An 18,847-nucleotide genomic window follows, 5' to 3' on the forward strand; every position below is an offset into this window, starting at 1 on the left:
ACGGAGCAGGCCAGGAGTCATTCTCTCTGCCTCCGTTGCTCCCACCACAGCCTGGGAGCGAGGGGAGGAGGGCGCTGGTAAGAAGCAAGTGTTGGGGATGGGCAGAAGGGAGGCTGTCCAGGGACAAGGAGGCTGGCTGAAATCCTAGGACAGAAAAAGGGGCTCGTTCAGGGGCCTCTCTCCCCACCACCAACACCCCAGCAGCTGCAGCTCTGAACCACCCGGGCCTTCTCGGTGCCGGGACGGGAAAGCATGGATGCTGGGGAGGAGGTAGGAGCAGAGACACAGACAGACAGGGAGAACAGGAGCTCAGAACCCCTGTCCACACGCCATGGACGCTGAGAGGCCACCCCAAGGCCTCTCCCTTACCCTGCCCTTTGCTCTCTGTGGGTCTAGCCCTCCCCCACCACTCTATACTTGCAAGCAACAAGTGGGGGGACCTTCTGCTTGGTCACTGCCAGATGTGCTCGTGCAGAACTAGAGCAGGAAGGAAGTGGGCAGAGGCGCAGGGAGAGGGGGCGGATGAAGGATACACAGAAGACTAGGCGGCCGTGGGGGAGAAATCCCGAGACCATGAAGAAAGACTCTCAAGAAACTGAGACAGGGCGTCTTCCTCCCTGGGGGGGGCAGAGGCAGGAGAGCGTGTGTGTAAAAGATGATGCATCTCAGGCGAGAAGACGGGGAGCTGGGGAGGGGTGCGGCCAGCCTCACCCCCGACGCAGGAAGGGGGAAGGTGAGGCTGGGGGGGAGTGCGGGAGCACGGTGGCCTCTCTTGGAAGCAGCCTCACCTAAGGGAGAGCCCCCCGTGAAGGAAGGCCAAGGGCTGAAACAAAATAATGAACACCGAGCACTCTGCGAGCTGGGGAGCACCACACAAATGACCACCTTTACCTAATCGTGATAGCATTTTTGTTTTTAAGTTTATTCATTTCGAGAGAGGTGGAGAGAGCAAGCGGGAGAGGGGCAGAGAGAGAGGGAGAGAGAGAGAACCCCAAGCAGGCTCCGCGCCGTCAGCACAGAGCCGGACACGGGGCTGGAACCCACGAAACGCGAGACCATGACCCGAGCCGAAACCAAGAGTCGGACGCTTAACCAACCGAGCCCCCCAGGCGCCCCTAAGTGTGATACCATTTGAAGGACGCGTGGCAGTGCCTGTGGTGAGGACAGGTGGCGCCTTGGAAAGGTGGCCACGGTGAGCTGCAGAGCAAAACAAGCGAGTCACAAATTTTGCATTTACGTGTCCCAACTCAGAAAAATATCGCCAGCGTAATCGAGGCCTGGGAGACGCGATTGTGAACGACACACCTTTTTGCTTATCTGTATCTTCTCTGCCGGTCTGTTCAAGAGCATGCCTCATTCAGAGGGTGGAAAACAAGCAGTTGCTTTGAAAAAGAGGCTCCCTGCCCAGGTGGCCGAGGTCCGGGGCTGGGGACGGGTGAGGTCAGACCCGTGGGGCCCCGGCTCACCCTCTCCCTACTTGCTTGGATATCGCGAGAACTAACCCATACACATCCTCCAAGAACATCGTTTCCTCCGTGTTCTGGGCAGGGCCAAAGTCAGTTTCCATGAATTTAGGATTGGTAGGCTGCTTCCGTAGCCCCAAGATGTCTTCTGCCTGGAAAGACTTAAAACAGGAGGGAGATGGGGGAAAGCGGACACTTCTTGGAGATTCCGGACAACTCTGGGCCCAGTCCAGGGGAGGCCAACAGCCCCCCGCGAGCAGTGTCTTTGGGACCACAAAAAGTGAGGGCGCCTTCCCCTCCCACCCCGACAGGACCACCCTCCGCCTGGTTTCCCAGCCCCTTCACTGGGCAGACCCTCCACACCCACTGACCAACCGCATCTTCCCTTCCCCTCGGGTCCCACGCCCTGCCCAACCTGTCCCCCCAGACTCAGTGCGGGCCACCTCACCCCTTGAGGTCACCCCACGCTCCTCCCCACTGGGACGCCCCCCTCCTCCCCTTCCCAGCCTGGAAACACCCGCTGCGGTGGCCCCTCCCCCAGGCTGACCTCCTCCACTTTCTCAGGATAGTGTCTTCATACCAATAACTCCTCACGCTGGCGAAGAACTTTCCATTGCCAAAGAAGGAGAGACAGACAGAGGTTTTTGTTTGTTTGTTGTTTAAATCTGCTTCAGAGGGGATGGTGTCAATGATCTGAGAGGCCAGCTGGCCCGCCTGGGACGGCACAGCAGTTCCTGGAGGCCCAGCCTGCCAAGGGCTGAGAGCAGTCACCCTCCCTCCGTCCTCCAGTCCCTGTCTTTATCCCTGAATCGCATCTTCCCTGGCGTGGAAGCCTCCACTTCCAGCCTCCTGATCCGCCCAAACCCGGTACAAACCCCACCTTCCCATCAGCCTCGACTCTTCTGGTCCCACCAGCATGTCCCCCCCCCACCCCGCCCCCCCGTCACCCGGCCCGCGCTGCCCGGGGACTTGCCTCCGTGGGTGACCCCTCCCCGGCCCCCAGCCGTGTTCTGTGGCTCCTGTTCATGCCCTTCTGGCCTCTGCACCGAGCACAGTGTGCCCTGTACCTGCTGTCACACGACCCCGGTGCTGGGCGTCAGGAGCCAGTCCCTCAGGAACACACACACACACACACACACACACACACACACATCACACTGTGGATTTCCACAGGCATCCCTGAAGGCAGGCGGAGGACCCTCCTGCTGTGGGAGGGGACGCACCTAACGACACGGATAAGGCAGGAAGCAGCTCCCCCTCCGGGCTGTGAGAATGAGCGGTCGAGGCTGGGGTTGTCGGAGCCTGGACGCTCAGAGGTGGGATCCAGCTCTCGGGGGAGGCGGTGCTGGGCAGCCTCAAAAAGAAGCAAAGAGGAAGGAGCGGGTCCTCCCCTGTCCCCGGCAGCAGACCTCACCGTGGCCCTGGCACAGGCCCACCAGCAAGGAGCCCGGGAGTGCAGTTTGCAGTCGAAGCCCTGACCGCACAGAGCGGAGAGAACAAGGGAGGGGTGGGGCTGGGAGACAGGCCAGTGGCCAGCGCCCTTGGCGGCTGTTACTCCCTCCGAGGACCATTCCTCAAGTGCACTGAGCACGTCCTACGCGCCTCCACTCCGCACGCACTCTAACACACGGAACGTTCTGGGGGGCTTCGTACCGTGGCTGACATCTTGCAGATAAGGAAACTGAGGCCTGAGGAAGTGAAGGAACTTGCCCAAAGACCCACAGCCAACAGCTGGCCAGACTGGGATTCAAAGTCCGAGCCATTCTCGTGTTTCCCGATGTGTCCCGCTGCCTCCGGGGAAGACGACCAGGAATTCCTCACGGGCAGGAATGGCGGCAGGTGCCAAACCACCCGAGCACCTAGCAGATGCCGGACAGCCGTTGACGGGCCGCCTGCGGTGGGTGAAGGAGCGCGAAGATGAGCAAAGTCAGGCCCGCCCCGAGGGTCGAGGATCGTGCCGGACGGGGCGAGCGCACACAGTGGCCCAGAACAGCCGTCACGGGGCGATGTGAGCGCTGGAAGCAGACCTCCCACTCCACCCATGGCTCCCCAGTGCCAAGACGGAGCTCCCCGGCTGGCAGCTCTCCCACTCCCTTCATGCTCATTCACGCTCACTCGTGCCCCTCCCCAGAGGACCCTACAGCTCGAAGCCCCTCATCATCACCCATTCGCTCCCCCACCCTCCTCCACCCATCCCTGCTCATCTATCCCGAGGATCACCTGCTCACCCCTACACCTGCTCTCTCAACTACCATCCCCTCCCTGAAGCCTCGCTTGGCCTCATGCAACCTGGCACCAGGCAGAATGGCCCACGCCTCCCCACCCCACCCCCACGCCCCCCATGCCTGGCTTCCTGGTTAGTTCCCGGGTCCTGAATCACCCGGGTTTGTTTACCTGGGTGTCTCCCCTGCCCCGCCTTCCTTATCTCCGTAGCCCCTGAAACTCACACACACCAGCACAGAATAAGTTTTCGGTAGACACTCGGTGATTTACTTACAAAGCAGCTAAGGGCAGGGGTGCCTGGGTGGCTCAGCCAGTTAAGCGTCCGACTCTTTTTTTCTTTTTCTTCATGTTTATGTATTTTTGAGAGAGAGAGAGCCAGAGTGCAAGCAGAGAAGGGGCAGAGAGAGAAGGAGACACAGAATCCAAAGCAGGCTCCAGGCTCCGAGCTTCAAGCTGTCAGCACACAGCCGACGCGGGGCTCGAACCCATGCACTGCGAGGTCGTGACCTGAGCCGAAGTCGGAGGCTCAACCAACTGAGCCACCCAGGTGCCCCTCATGACTTCTTGTCTTATTGAGATGTATTGTGTAACGTTATATTAGCGGCAGGTGTACAATGTAATGATTTGGTATCTGTATCTATTGCAAAGTGGTCTCCACAATAACATCCATCCCCACACATAGTTACAAATTTCTTTTTCTAGCGAGGAGACCTGTTTTTTAATGTTTTATTTATTTTTGAGAGAGAGAGACAGGGTGAGCAGGGGAGGGGCAGGGAGAGAGGGAGACACAGAATCCGAAGCAGCCTCCAGGCTCTGAGCCGTCAGCACAGAGCCTGACGCCGGGCTCGAACTCAGACTGTGAGATCATGACCTGAGCCAAAGTCAGAGGCTTAAAGGAGGCACCTGGTGATGAGAACTCTTAAGATCTACTTTTGTAGCAATTTTCTAATATACGATACAGTGTTATTAACCACAGTCACCATGCTGTACATGAGCCTCACACTTACTTATTTTACAACTGGGAGTTTGTACCTTTTGACCCCCTTGGTCGTTTTGCCCAACCCCCACCTCTGCCAGGCACCAACCTCTTCTGTCTGTAGGTTTGAGGTTTGTTTTGTTCTGTTTAGATCCCACACAAAGTGAGATCATAGAGTGTTTGTCTTTCTCTGGTTTATTTCACTTAGCCTAATGCCCTCCAGGTCCACCCATGTTGTTACAAATGGTAAGATTTCCTTCTTTTTATGGCTGCATAATACTCCGTTGTGAATGCACGCCACACCCATCCACAGACATTTAGGTTGCCTCCGGGCCTTGACTATTGTAAGTGATGCTGCAGTGAACGTCGCAGTACGGGTGTCTTTTCAGGTCAGTGTGTTCTTTCCTTGGGATAAATGCCAGAAGCGGGACTGCTGGATCATATGGTAGTCCTAGTTTTAATCTTCTGAGAACCTTCCATAGTGGCTGCACCAACTCACATTCCCCGCCAGCAGCGCACGAGGGCTCCCGGTTCTCCACTCCTCGCCAACACTTGTCATTTCTCGTCTATATGATTAGCAGCCATTCTGACGGGTGTGAGGTGACATCTCTCTGTTGGTTTTGATTTGCATTTCCCTGATGGTTAGTGACATCGAGCACCTTTCTGTGTGTCTTCTTTGGGAAAATGTTTATCCAGATCCTCTGCCCATGTTTTAGTCAGACTGTTTGGGTTTTATGCGTTCTTTATATATTTTAGATACTAATCCCTTACCAGACATAGGATTTGCAAATGTTTTCTCCCATTCAGTAGGTTACCTTTTCATTGTGTTGGTGGTTTCCGGCTGTACAGAAGCTTTCTAGTTTGATGCAGTCCCATTTCTTTATTTTTCCTCTTGTTGCCTCTGTTTTTGGTGTGAAATCCATAAAATCATCACCAAGACTGATGTCAAGGAGCTTACGACCTCTGTTTTCTTCATGCCTTTAATCTCAGGTCTTTATTCCATTGTGAGTTAATTTTTGTTTATGGTGTAAGGTCAGCGTTCCGTTTTATTCTTTTGCATGTGGCTGTCCGGTTTTCCCAGCACCATTTATTGAAGAGACTGCCCTTGCCCCATTGGTATATTCTTGGCTCCTTTGTCATAAATGAATTGACCATATGTGCCTGGGTTTCTTTCTGGGCTCTATATTCTGTTCCATGGACCTATGTGTCTGTGTCACCGACGCCATACTGTTTTGATTACTATAGCTTTGTGCTATATTTTGCAACCAGGAAGTGTGATGCACACGGCTTTGCTCTTTCTCAGGATTGCTTGGGCTATTCTGTGTCTTTGGTGATTGCACACAGATTTTATAATTGTTTGTTCTATTTCTGTGAAAAGTGCCATTGGAACTTTGATAGGGACTACAGGGAATCTATAGATCGCTTCGGGTAGTATGAGCATTCACCTGTGACTTCTCATCATGGCCCAACCCGGATGCCTCCCAAACTGAACTCCCCCCTCTTAGCCTCCACTCCCCTCACCCCATCAGAGTACAGCTCTGTCCCCTGAGGTCCCGGGGGAAGCACACAGCACATGCTCTGAATCACCAAGTCCCTTCTGAGGTCCTACCTACCTTAGGACGCAAGATCCTTGAGAGGAGACGACAGGTGCTAACATTTGGTGTATGGACTAAATCGGGTCCCATCAATATTCATATGTTGAAGCCCTAACCCCCTGTTACTGTATTGAGAAAAAGAGCCTTTAAAGAAGGAATTAGGGTTAAATGGGGTCATAAGAGTGGGGTCCTGATTTGATAGCACTGACGTCCTTATCAGAAGAGGAAGAGACAGCCGAGCTATTCCCCCAGCCCCACCCCTGCACGAGCACAGAGGAAAAGCCAAGTGAGGACGCAGCGAGAAAGCAGACATCTGCAAGCCAGGAAGAGGGTTTTCATCAGAAATCAACCCTGCTGGCACCTTGACCTTGGAATTCCAGACTCCAGAATTGTGAGAAAATATATTTCTGTCGTTATGCCCCCCAGACTGGGGTTTCACTGTGGCAGCCCAGACTAATACATCTGGGGCCTCAGAGAAAGGGATCTGGGGGCTAGGGGGCGGGGGTGGGGGGGCGCCACCACACAAACTGTCTAACACACATGTTCTTGAGCCCTTCCTGATATCTGCCCGGTGGTCCCCAGACCCCCCGCCTGCGCAAGCCCGGCCGGGGGGGGAGACCTAAAGTCTGAACTTGTGCCCCAGCCATGGCGTGGCAGTGGCCAGAAGTGCCCATCACAGTGCCAGGAGCTGCAGGAAAGAAGGGAGGGAATACTTGAGCGGCCCCTACATATCAGACAGACCGACTGCTGGCTCGGTGCCCATTTACTGATGAAATCCCACGGCTACCCTTCCAGAGAGGTCTTCTTGCCCCATTTTCCAGATGAGGCACCTAAAGCTTGGAGGGATCGAGCAACTTGCCCAGGCTGACCCAGGCACGAGCGGGGGTGGGCGATGAGACGCAGGTAAAGGGGAGAGGCGGTCACAGCCTCAGAGACGCTAAGGCTTTTCCGACACGGTCTAGCCGACCAAGTGTCGAGGCCCACCCAGGGGCCGGTCTGCATTTGGACAGAGCTGGGTCCGCTACACCTGCGTCCACCAGCCAGCGCCTCTAGCCGGGCCCAGGCCTCCAAAGAGCGTGGGAGTGAGTCCACTTGAGAGGTGAAAAATGCTTCCCTTGCGATCATCACAAAGCGCACCGGAGTGGGGGGCAGGGTTTCCAGAACTGGGCTGTGCCGAGCAGAATTCCAGACACACGGCGGGACACAGAGCAGAGCCCTGCCGTTTGACGGGGTCGTGCGGGACTCGCCCCCACCGCCTGGTCATCACAGCAAAGTGAGGGGTCTGGGGAAGAGGCCGTTCGGGCACCTCTCGGCCTCCCTCCCAACCCCTGGGGCTGGGACCGAGGGAAAGGCGATAGCGTTTCAGGAAGGGGAGCAGGCCTTGGAGTGTGTGCATGTGCGGGCCAGCGGGGACTGCGGGGACAGCACCCCTGCCCAGAGCTGCTGGCCAAGTAGCTCTTCCGGCTTCAGGCCAGGTGTCCAAACTCCTTCCTGGGCACAGGGCAGCATTTCATCCGGCGGCACGAACTGCTGCGGGGGGGGGGGGGGGCAGCCAGCCCCCGCTCCGCCCCGCGCACCTCGCCGTTTCCTTCTTATACGCATTCGCACGCACCCGTGCCTCTTCTAGAAACATCTCTGCCCACCTTTGTCCCCCCACTCACCCTCCACGACTCAGCTCCTCCTCCTCCTCTTCTGACACCCCCCTCCCCCTCCCCGCACACACACGCACCAGGCCAGCCGGGCACCCGTTGCACACCAGTCTCTCGCCCCCAGAAGAATCTGTTGGCAGGCCCGTCCGCCCCACCTGGCCTCTGGAGGCAAGATCCTTTTTTTCCCTCTGGGTTCCTGGCCCCAGGAGCGGTGCCTGGCACTTAGTCAGGGACTGTTGGCTTAAACCGCAGCGAAATGGGTAAGAAGATCTAGTTTCTGATCCCAGCTTCTGAGACATCTGGCCACGGCACTTCTCTGAGCCTCAGTTTGCCGTTCTGGAAAATGGGCATAACATTCCCCGTCCCTTTGAGGATCAAATGAGAGAGAAACGGGATTGGTCCTCTGGTGTGGAAGGAGGTGTCGGCACAGCGCGAGTTTAAGACAACAGCTCACAGTGTGGCCAGCAATCACGACCCGCAGAGTTGGAGGAAAAGTCTTCCTCCCTCCTCCAGGACGGCCTGGTCTGGCCCTCATCCAGCTTCATTAGCTGCTGGAAGGTGAAGCCAGGCCCCTCCCCTCCACCACCGGTCTCGCAGATTCCATATGACCTCAGAAAGTCCTTCCAGAAGTCTGACCCGCATCCTTCCGTAGCAGCCCTGCCTCCCTCCGCTCATATGTCCTGAGAGCAAACTCCGGAGTACAAACCTCCGAGGAGCCCCAAGCCCAGGCACCTAATTAGAGCTTATCCTGCTGAGGTTGACATCCACAATTGCCACTGCTCGTAACAGAAGCTGAGAGAGAGACAGGGGGAGAGAGAGAGAGAGAGAGAAGGGAGTCCCAGTCTGGAGTGAGGGGGTGGAGCAAGAAACAGGCGGTTTCAGGGTCGGACGGCAGTACGGACTTCCCAACAGCCAAGCCCAGAATGACACCACCAGCAGCTTCAGCTGCCTGGCTTCCGGGGGAGGGACAAGCGTCTTACGGCTTTCCATGACGTGGGTCCTCTGCCAGGGCTAGGGCTGCGGGTGAGGCGACATTTCCTGCCGTCGGGGGCCGGGCGACGGACATGAGTTGCTGAGTGTGCACATCTCCGGGGAGCACATACACATCCCGCGCTCCGGGGGCTCCCTTCTCAGGCTGCCCCCATGGAGCCCCCTCTGGCCCAGATATGCCCCCAAGGTAAGTGCGAGGCCGGGGACCGTGAGGGGAGGGACACCAAGACCCCCTCACCCCTGCTGCCCCCAGGCCAGAACCCGCAGGGCCAGCTGGCAGGGCGCCCACAACCCCCTCTCCTTGGCCGGGGCTCCAGTCCACTCAGCCCGGGGGACACAGGGAGCAGCGTCTATGGGGTGCTTCTTAGAGAGGACGGGTGCCAGGAGGCAGGCGGTCCTGGGCCACAAAGACACGGCTCTGCCCTGAGGAGATGCGCCACCCCCCACCCAGCACTGTGGCACTTCCGGACCATCAGGAGGCCCCCTGGCTTCCCAGTCCTGTCTCCCTGGCCGGTGGGCACCTCCTTGTCTCCCTACCCTCCCCCACCTCAGAGAGCCCCTGTGGTCCCGCCTGCATTTCTGCTCCCATGACTGTCCCCGTCCGTCCGTCCTCCAGATCCCCGGTCAGAGGCACGCGGGGCCCTCACTGAGAAACCCCAGCTTTCCTCTTTGCGCTAACAGGAAGTCGCGAAGCCCCTGCTGCTGCCTTCAACACCTTCCAGAGGGTGGAATTGCCCCGCAGGAGCCGCTGCGGCCTGAGCGTGTCTCAGGGGCCCGGGCTCCGGGCCCCGAAGGCTGAGGAGGCCCAGCCCAGCCCCAGGGTCCCCGCTGTCCGTGCCGTGGTGAGTGGCAGCCAGGCGGACACATCTTCCTCACCGGCTCCCATCCCCCCAGTGACCTGGGGCCACCCATGGACTGGGGAGGGAGAGGGGATGGGGAGCACCTCCGCATTGCTCATGCGCTATATTGCCCCCTCACTGTTCCTCTGTCCCTGGGAAGCTCGGCCTGAGTCCGCAGGGGGCCAGGGTGCAGGGAACCGAGTCCCGGAAACAGGCATCCGTGTCTCTGGCCGTGGCCTCCGTCCGCCCGGCGCATCTCTCTCTCTCAGTCCCTCTCACCCACCAGGACATCAGGAAATCCTCCCTGCGGACCAGCCCAGCCCCTCCTGCAGGAGGCCGAGCCCTCCCTCCTTCCATCCTCTGGGTTGGCCCGTAGCATCACCTCCTTTCATCCCACGGGCCGGGGAATGACTTCCTGGTCTTCTCGAAGGTCTCACATCCACTTATGCACAATCCGTCAGCTCCCAGCTACTGGATGAGAGGCCCTCAGGGCCGGAGGGAAGGGGAAGGAGACCCTCTGGAAACCAAAGCAGGTGGAGCTGAAGGAGAGTCACGCTAGGCCTTGAGAAGCACCTTCTGGGCAATCATAGCATAAAATAGGCAGCGGGGATAGAGAGCAGGGGTAAGGATGAGAAAGTGGTAGCTGGCTTGGAGTCAGGAGAAAGCCCACTAATCGCGGCTACGTCCTCCTCGAACTTTCCCCTGTTCCAGGCCTGTCCTCAACCCCCAGGGCCTACCTCCAGCCCAGACACTGAGAAGGCTGAAGAGGTGCCTGGGGAAGGCGCCCGGTCCCTGCAGGCCGAGACCCGGGCTTGGTTCCAGAAGACCCAGGCCCACTGGCTCCTGCAGCGCGGGGCAGCCCCCCCCTGGTTCCATGGCTTCATCACCCGGAGGTGAGTCACGGGGAGGAAACCGGCCCAGAGACGCGCGGGACGAGCGCCGGGCCCCGGGCGGCCGGGAGTCCGTGGAGGCTACAAGTCCACGGATGAGTCCTGGAGGCTCCCAGGCCATTCTCTAGGGCATCTGTCCTGGGAGGGGGGGTGTCACTGGAGAGGCTGCAGCCCCCCCCCCGACTTTGTGCCTCAGCCTCCTGCCCTCCTGGTTCCCCCCCCCACCCCGCTTCCACCACTGTCTCCCAGGGTCTCAGCCTCTCCAGCCTCTGTTCTGTCTTCTCTCCCCCCCCCCCCAGCCCCTCCCTCCTCAGTTTCTCAACTTTGCCTCTCCTGCATCTTTGGGGGCCTCCTCCAGTTCAGCTGGTGACTCCTGAAATCTACAAGTCTGGGGGCGCCTGGGTGACTCAGTCGGTTAACCATCTGACTTGGGCTCAGGTCACCATGGCTCATGAGTTCAAGCCCCGCGTCAGGCTCTGGGCTGATGGCTCGGAGCCTGGAGCCTGTTTCCGATTCTGTGTCTCCCTCTCTCTCTGCCCCTCCCCCGTTCATGCTCTGTCTCTCTCTGTCCCAAAAATAAATAAAAAACGTTGAAAAAAAAATTAAAAACAACAACAACAACAACAACAAAAACAACCATTGAAACCTACAAGTCTGTTACCACCCACCCCAGCGCCTCCAGGCTGCCCTCCAGGGTGCGGCCTGAGGAGGAGGCAGGGTCGGGAGTTCCCTCCCCCACCGCCCCACCCCCCTGCCCCGGGCGGGTCGGCCTGTTTTCTCCAGTCCCTGGCGCGTGGGAGCAGAGCCGCGTCCTCTCTGCCACCTGCACCCTTCTCCCGCCACTTCCGCCTGCTTGGCTGGGGGCTGGGGTCGCCCTCGAGAGCCAGAGACAGGTGTGAGGCTGACGAGCGTCTCCCCCATCGCCCACAGGGAGGCCGAGAGGCTGCTGGAGCCCAAGCCTGAGGGATGCTACTTGGTGCGGTTCAGCGAGAGCGCCGTGACCTTTGTGCTGACTTACAGGTGAAGGGCAGGGTTCGCGCCGGGTGGCCCAGAGGAGGGGCTTCGGCGGGGGCGGGGCGGGCTGGGTGAGCGGGTCAGACGGAGAGGGCAGGGGCGGGAGGCCGGGCCTGGGTGGCTCTGACCCCACGGGCACCCGCCAGGAGCCGGACTTGCTGCCGCCACTTCCTGCTGTCCCAGCTCGGGGATGGGCGCCACGTGGTGCTGGGCGAGGACAGCGCCCACGCACGGCTGCCGGACCTGCTGCGACACTACACCGTGTGCCCGCTCAGCCCCTACGGGGAGACGCTCAGCGAACCCCTGGCCCGCCAGGTACGCCCCGACCCTGGCCCCGGGGGACCCAGGCTGCAGGAGCCGCCTCCTCCGGACCCACCCACGGACCCAGCCGTAGGTCCCTTGCCCACATGCGTCCCGGGGAATCCCTTGGAGAAGGATGAGTGCTGGAGGAGGGTCCCTGAGGGACAGCAGCCACAGGGGTCCTTGGTGTTGTCAAGGGCCTATTTACTGAGCTCCTGGCTCGCACCAGCTGCTGACAGGCCCTGAAAATAGAACCATGGGCGAGGCAGAAGGGCCTCAAACCCACAAAGCTCACTTAGCAGCAGCAAGGACGGCTGCAGCACAGCAGTCGGGTGCGATGAGAGGGGACATGCAGAGTGGGGTGATCCTGGGCTCACTTGGGGGGGGACCGTGTCAGGGAGTGCCTCCCTGAGGGGGCTCAGGCAGTTCTGGGGACCACCGTGTGCCAGGCCGCGGCCTGGGCACCGGGAACCCAGCAGAAAAATCCAGCAGAAACAAAGTGACCAAAACGGCCCTGCCTTCTGGAACTTCCGGTCTAGCGAGGAGATAGTCATCACATAGGACAGAGAAACAGATCATCCATAATATGTCCAGTAGGAGAAATGCATGCCAAGAAGACAAGCACCAGGGGGACCTGGGGGGCTCAGTCGGTTAAGCGTCCAACTTGGGCTCAGGTCATGATCTCGCGGTTTGTGGGTTTGAGCCCCGTGTCAGGCTCTGCGCTGACAGCTCGGAGCCCACAGCCTGCTTCGGATTCAGTGTCTCCCTCTCTCTCTACCCCTCTTTCTGTCTCTCTCTCTCTCTCGAAAAAAAAATACACATTAATAATTTTTTTATTTAAAAAAAAAAAGACAGGGCGTAACAGGGTGGGGGCTATTTTACAGAGGGACATCAGGTCAGGCGGCTCTGGTAAGGGGACATTGGAATGGGGCCTGGATGAAGTAAGGGAAGGAGCCACGCAGACAACTAGAGGGAAAACATGCTAGGCAGAAGGAACAGCAGGTGCAAAGGCCCTGAGGTAGGAGGGTGCCTGATGTGTGTGAGGAAGAGTGAGAACAGTCAGAGAGGTAGGAGGTGAGACCAGAGAAGTGAAAGAAGGGGCCCTGCAGACTCTCATACGGATTTCGGATTTTATGCTGAGAGAGGTGAGGTGGCACCGAACAGTTACAACCTGAGGAGTTGGCAAGTTTGGGGGGGGGGGCGGTATTCGGGGTATTCTAGAACCTGCTTCAAATTCTATGTCTTCCTCTCTGTCTGCCCCTCCCCTGTTCACATTCTCTCTCTCTCTCAAAAATAAACATTAAACATTTTTTTTAAAAACTTAAAAAAATGGGGATACCGAGTAGGTGGTTGAAATACGTGGGTCCAGAGTTTGGGACAGAGGTCTGGGCTGGAGAGAAACACCTGGGATTCATCAGCATCTAGAAGGACTGATTCAAAAAGCCTTCAGGGGGCGCCTGGGTGGCTCAGGAGGTTAGGCGTCCAACTCTTTGATTCCAGCTCAAGTCACGATCTCACGGAGTCACTGAGATCAAGCCTGAGTCAGGCTTGTAGTGACAGGGTGGAGCCTGCCTGAGATTCTCTCTCCCTCTCTCTGCCTCTCCCCGCTGGCACTCGCATGCTTGCTCACTCTCTCAAAAGAATTAAACGTTTTATTATTATTTTTTTTAATGTTTATTTACTTGAGAAAGAGAGAGGAGGGGAGGAGCAGAGAGAGAGAGACACAAACACAGAATCCGAAGCAGGCTCCAGGCTCAGCGCAGAGACCGACGCAGGGCTCGACCCCACAGATCTCGAGATCATGACCTGAGCCGAAGTCGGACGCTCAACTGACTGAGCCCCCCAGGCGCCCCAGAAATAAATGTTTTCAATATTAAAATAAATAAATAAAGCCGTCAGGAAGGGTGAAATCTCACTAGAGAATGAGCAGAGGTGGAAAAGAAAGGAATACCAAGTCTCCAGCACTTAGAGCTTGCACAAATGAGGGCAAAGCTACAAAGAAAATTGAGATGGAGAGACAGGGGGCTGGGGGGGGGGGGGGACCAGGGGCGTGTGATGCACTGGAGGCCAAGCAAAGAGAACGTCTCAAGGAAGAGCCGTGCAGGTGGGTCCCATGTTGACCACTGGACTTAGTCAGAAGGAGCTCCCTGGTGGCCTGGACACAGTTTCTCGGGGCCCCGACTGGAGTCAGTTCAAGGAAATGTGCCCCATGGGCCTGCACCGGGCGGTCGAGTCCTGTGTGGAACTTCACGGGGAATGGCAGAGGCCGTGACCCCCAGCAGTGGGAACAGGGTGCAGGGAAGTCTGGAGGTGAGGGAGCCAGCGGAAGCTGAGGAGCCAAAGGCAGAGAGCTCTAGGAACCGAACCGCCCACCGGCACTCCCGTTCTCTGGACTTTGGACTTTATCTGGGAGTGACGGGGTGGCCACCAAAGGATTGCCCCGGGGGGACGTCTTTAGCTCCGGCTGCCCTCAGAGAGAAGAATGGGTTAGCAGGGCAAGATGAGACAGGGCAGGACCTAGGAGGCCGGAGCTGGTGAGTGGCTGCGGCATGCAGAGAGGGGTGCACATGCGGAGATGCTGAGGCAGTGGAAGGAGCAAGGCCTGTGCTCCATTAGGTGTGGGGGGTGCTGGCTCCCAAAATGCTGTCCCAGCAGCAGGGGGGGGGGGTGCCGCTTTTTAGTCATAAAGGGAATGCAGAGAGAGGAGGGGGCTGAGGCAGGGAAGGGGGATTCTGACGTGGATCCTTGAAGCGTGCAGCGTTTGAACACACACTTGTAGGATCGCAGAAGCATGAGACAAGCTGTGGCCTAAGCCTCTCAAAGCCGTGGGCATCAGGAGAGCCCGGGCTCTTAGGAACCCAGGGCTGAATTGCTGAGCTAAAGCACAGCTGCCATGGGAGGGAACCTTCCCACAGTAAGACGCCTCTCCCTGGAGGCGGTCTCCCTGCCCCTAAAATACAGAGCTTAAACCTCCATAAAGTACTCCTCTGACACCTGCAGAATAAACACAGGCATGGCAGTCTTGGAGATCTGTCCCCGGGCTGGACATTTTCAGGCTAAAGACTTGTAAAGCCTTGTTGCATTTTTGCAACCACAGGCACAAATGGAGACAGGCCTGGCCCTGCGTTCCAGGCAGAGTTAACGTCAATGCCAGATACAACCCGTGACCAAAGCTACTTTCCCCCTGTTGGGCCCCTTGCCGTCTCCATTCCCTGTTCCTCACCCAGGGAACCCAGCCACCCCAGATTTCTGTGCCCCTCCCCCCCCATCCTCCACTAGCACCTGCCCACCCACCAGCCCGCCATCCCTCCGGCGGCATCGAGTCCCTGAGGTCTCCTTCTTTCCCAGCAGACTCCTGAGCCTGCAGGACTTTCCCTAAGCCTTGAAATGTCAGACTCCCGAACAAAAATCCACCCTCAGTACAGCACCATCCTCAAAACGTCGCCGAACGCAGGCCCCACGCAGAAGGAGGGCGCCGGGGAGCAGAAGGAGGTACTGCGCTGGAGGGGTGCCCCAGGGGAAGGGGGGGTTGGGGCAAGGGCAGGGAGCGGCGTGGGGGCGGGGCCCGCAGCCGCGGGCGGGGCCTGCAGGGCCCAGGCTGGGACTCGGGCCCCAGCCTCCGCCCGCCTGGGTTGCTCTAACGCCCCCTCCCCCCATCCCACCCCACCGCGGCCTGGCCTTCTCTCCCAGCCTCCCCAGCCGCCCAGGCCCAAGCCTCCCGTGCCCGCCAAGCCTCAGCTGCCCCCCGAAGTCTACACAAGCCCGGCTCCGAGGCCCCGCCCGGCCCCGCCCCCCAAGCCCTCCAACCGCATCTACCGCGAGCCTGACGAACCCATCGCCTTCTACGCCGTGGGCCGGGGGAGCCCCGGGGAGGCCCCCGGCAACGTCTATGCCGAGGTGGAGGTGCAGCTGGCGCCGGGGGCTGGGGGCCCGCCCTGCGCCCTCGAGCACCCTGCCCTGCGGAAGTGCCGCTCCAGGCCTGTTCCCCGAAACCAGGTAAAGGGGTGCCCGGAGAAGGCGGGCCGCAGGGGGCGGGGGCGCCCGAAGACCAGACTCAGGACGGTGGCAAAGGTGCTCGGGTGGATGCCGGGGTCAGGGTGAAGTCAGAGGCCTCAGGCGACGGGGGAAAGGCAGAGGCTGGGGGTGCCAGCGGCCCTTTCCCAGGCCCAGAAGTGGCTCCTGCCTGGACGGCGTCCCCTTTGTCAACCCCTCCACTTCTCGGAGGAAATAGGGGCTCAGGCCCCGCCTCAGCCTTCCCGCCCCCCGCCACCCCCCCACCCCCCCCAGCCTGCCTGTCTCACCCACCCAGTGCCTCCCACGTGTTCCCCACTGTGCTCCGAATCTTGACTCCAACCATCATCCCGTCATCCTGGTTGGAACTCGGGCCTCTCGGGCCCTGGCTCCCTCCCCCCAACCCCCCCCCCCCCCCAGCCCTGCCATTCTGAGTCCCTGGTGTCAATTCAGAGGGAGCTCTGGGGAGAGCCACCTGCACCCCTGCCCCTCCACACACCCCCCTCTCCCTCCTCCCTCCCCCACCTCGCTGCCTTCTCTCGGGGTCTCAGTCCAGGGCGGTGTTAGACCTTCCGGCCACTCCCACCCTCTTCCTGGGCCTCTGCCCCCTCCACAGGCCCCTCCCCACCCTCCCTGCTGGTGCCCCAGGCCTGCCTCAGCCCTTGAGCCTGTACCCCACCCCCCCCACCCACCCCCGCATGCCCCGTGAGGGGTGCTCCTGCTCAGCCCCCAAGAGCCCCACGGCCTCCTGAACTCAGCATAGCAACCGGCTCTCACCCTTCTCCCCAGATTGGCCCTCCTGTACTTCCCATCGGACCGATGACTCTCCAGCCACCCGACTGTCCAGGCCAGGATCCCAGGGCTCCCCTAGACACCCCCTCCACGCCACTACTCCTCATAAGCCACGGATTCCTGCTGGGTCCCTTTCCCCAGTTTCAGCCCCATCACCCCTCATCACGATCTTCCAAGAGCTTCTTAACTGGTCTAACCACCAACCCTGCCACTTCCGATCCACTCTGCCCCAAGGAAGCCAGAAGGGTCTTGCTTAATCAGTCCGTGTGGCCCTCCACACTGGCGGAGCAGGGGACCTCCTCCCCAGCCTTCCCACCAGCTGCTGCGGACCTCCAGAGCTATTCCCGCCTCAGACCTAGTCATCCTTCCGACCAGCTGGCCTGCTGCCTCCTACGCACTTCCCTGACCCCACTACAGAGGCATCCACTGTGCCTTCCAGCACCTGCCACTCATCACCTGGGACGCTGTCTCCCCTCTTCCCCCCGCAGAGTGCACGCTCCCTGAGGGCAGGGGCTGGGACTCACTCAGCTGTGTCCTGAGTTCCCAGCACAGTGCCTGGCACAGAGCAGGTGCTCAGGAAATGGTTGCTGAAGGAATGAGAGGGGGTGAGAGCCTCTTCTCCGCAGGCCGACATCTGTTCCGACCAGACGACCAGACGATAGCCCTTGAGGCTTCAGGTGAGCCTGAGAGGCGGAGGGTAGAGGGTGTGACCTTGGGATCGCCCTTTTCTCCGCAGAATCCAGCCGGCCAGCAACTGCATTCTGAGAACTCTGTGACCGGACAAGGCCCTTTCGTGCCCCACCAGACCCTGCCCCGCTGGGGGCACACCCTCCCCCACAAGCTTTCTAGACAGAGGACGGAGGACAGAAGCCAGGCGTTGCTTCCCCTGGGGCCTCCTCAGTAGCCCGGTGAGTCTGCGCCGGGGGGGGGACAACCCGGGACCCCAGGTCCAGAGACCTTTGTACGCGGGGCACCTTCTCAGGAAGTGTGCACGGAACACACTGTGGGCGATCAGAGCCAGAAAGGGCCTCAGCCATCATCTATCGCAAAGGTGGCAGAATGGTGTCATCTTGCATGCCAACTGCAATCCATTGGTCGTGGCTGCCTAGGGCACCACGTTGGGAAGGATGCTAAGGTCAGATCTGCACTCAGCAGAAAAGGGCACCGTGATTGATTAGTGATGTCTGCTACGGGCAGGGAGGCAGGAGCAGTGTCTCCTCTGCCCTTACAAATCTGGGCCAAGTTCCTCACTGCGCAGATGAGGAGACAAAGCCAGAGAGGGATAGCGACTTGGCCAAGGCCAAGGCCCAGAACCCAGGCTTCCTACTTACCCCGTTTTGCACTCTGTTTCTTACCCCACGTGCACTAACTCTTTTCCACAGGAAATGTCAGAGATTTCCTCAGATGGGAAAGCTGGCTACTTCTGAGAATTCCACTGCATGGGGGCCCGGGTGCCGGCTCCCTCCCCCAAATCGCAGCTTAGCCGTGTTCCCTGGACAGGTCTGCCCCCCTCCGCCCTGCAAAGAAGCCTGGAGTTCAGAGGAGCAGATGGCAAAGTCCCTTCCTCGTAGGGGCACACCCACTGGTTCCCTCCCCAGAGTCCTTGAGAATCCAGTGGCTCAGTGATCTCAGTGATCCGTGGTCCTCTGCAGAAGTGGGTGAGGCCGCTGGGCAAGGGCGGCCGCTGCCGCCCGCTGCCTCCCGCTGCCTGGCTTCTCCTGGAGTCTGATTTCCTTGGCCCTCTGAGCCTTTGAGGTCTGGGCCCTGGTCCAATGCTGCTGTTGTCTGAGGAATGGTTTGGCGAGAACAGATGTTAGAACTTGTTTGTTGATTCTTGTCTGGCTAATAAATCATCGCCAACCACCTCTCCCCACGGGGATCCAAGGAGCGCACGCTCCTTCTGTCTGTCTCGGGCTCCCTCTCTGTCCTATTGTGGAGGGCAGGTGGTTCGAGCACCACTGCAGTGGGGGGGGGGGGGGGGAGTGGGTCTGGGGGTTGAGAGACACCCGGGCAAGGGTCACAAATCGGGGGGCCGGGAGACTCCCGGGTAAGGGCCCACGGAGTGTTTTGTTCTTAGCAGGGCCGGGCAGGTAGCCAGGGGCAGA

General features: G+C 59.4%; 1 protein-coding gene across 3 annotated transcripts; it reads left to right on the forward strand.

Moving 5' to 3' along the window:
• The first annotated feature begins 8,924 nt into the window (after window positions 1–8,924).
• Window positions 8,925–18,621, forward strand: SH2D2A (SH2 domain containing 2A). Of its 3 annotated transcripts, none has more exons than XM_058702400.1 (9): window positions 8,925–9,083; window positions 9,578–9,738; window positions 10,447–10,628; window positions 11,556–11,645; window positions 11,786–11,954; window positions 15,288–15,431; window positions 15,630–15,935; window positions 17,479–17,650; window positions 18,125–18,621. In XM_058702400.1, exons 1-8 carry the CDS (start codon window positions 9,050–9,052, stop codon window positions 17,644–17,646), a joined length of 1,254 nt encoding a protein of 417 aa, XP_058558383.1. In that variant the 5' UTR covers window positions 8,925–9,049; the 3' UTR covers window positions 17,647–17,650; window positions 18,125–18,621. The 3 variants fall into 3 exon arrangements, with proteins under 3 accessions (XP_058558383.1, XP_058558385.1, XP_058558384.1); XM_058702401.1 differs by having other exon boundaries at window positions 8,929–9,083; window positions 15,291–15,431; XM_058702402.1 differs by lacking the exon at window positions 9,578–9,738 and having other exon boundaries at window positions 8,926–9,083; window positions 10,466–10,628.
• Window positions 18,622–18,847: the final 226 nt, after the last annotated feature.

This window comes from Neofelis nebulosa, chromosome 15 (genome assembly GCF_028018385.1).
Source record: "Neofelis nebulosa isolate mNeoNeb1 chromosome 15, mNeoNeb1.pri, whole genome shotgun sequence".
NCBI lineage: Eukaryota > Metazoa > Chordata > Mammalia > Carnivora > Felidae > Neofelis > Neofelis nebulosa.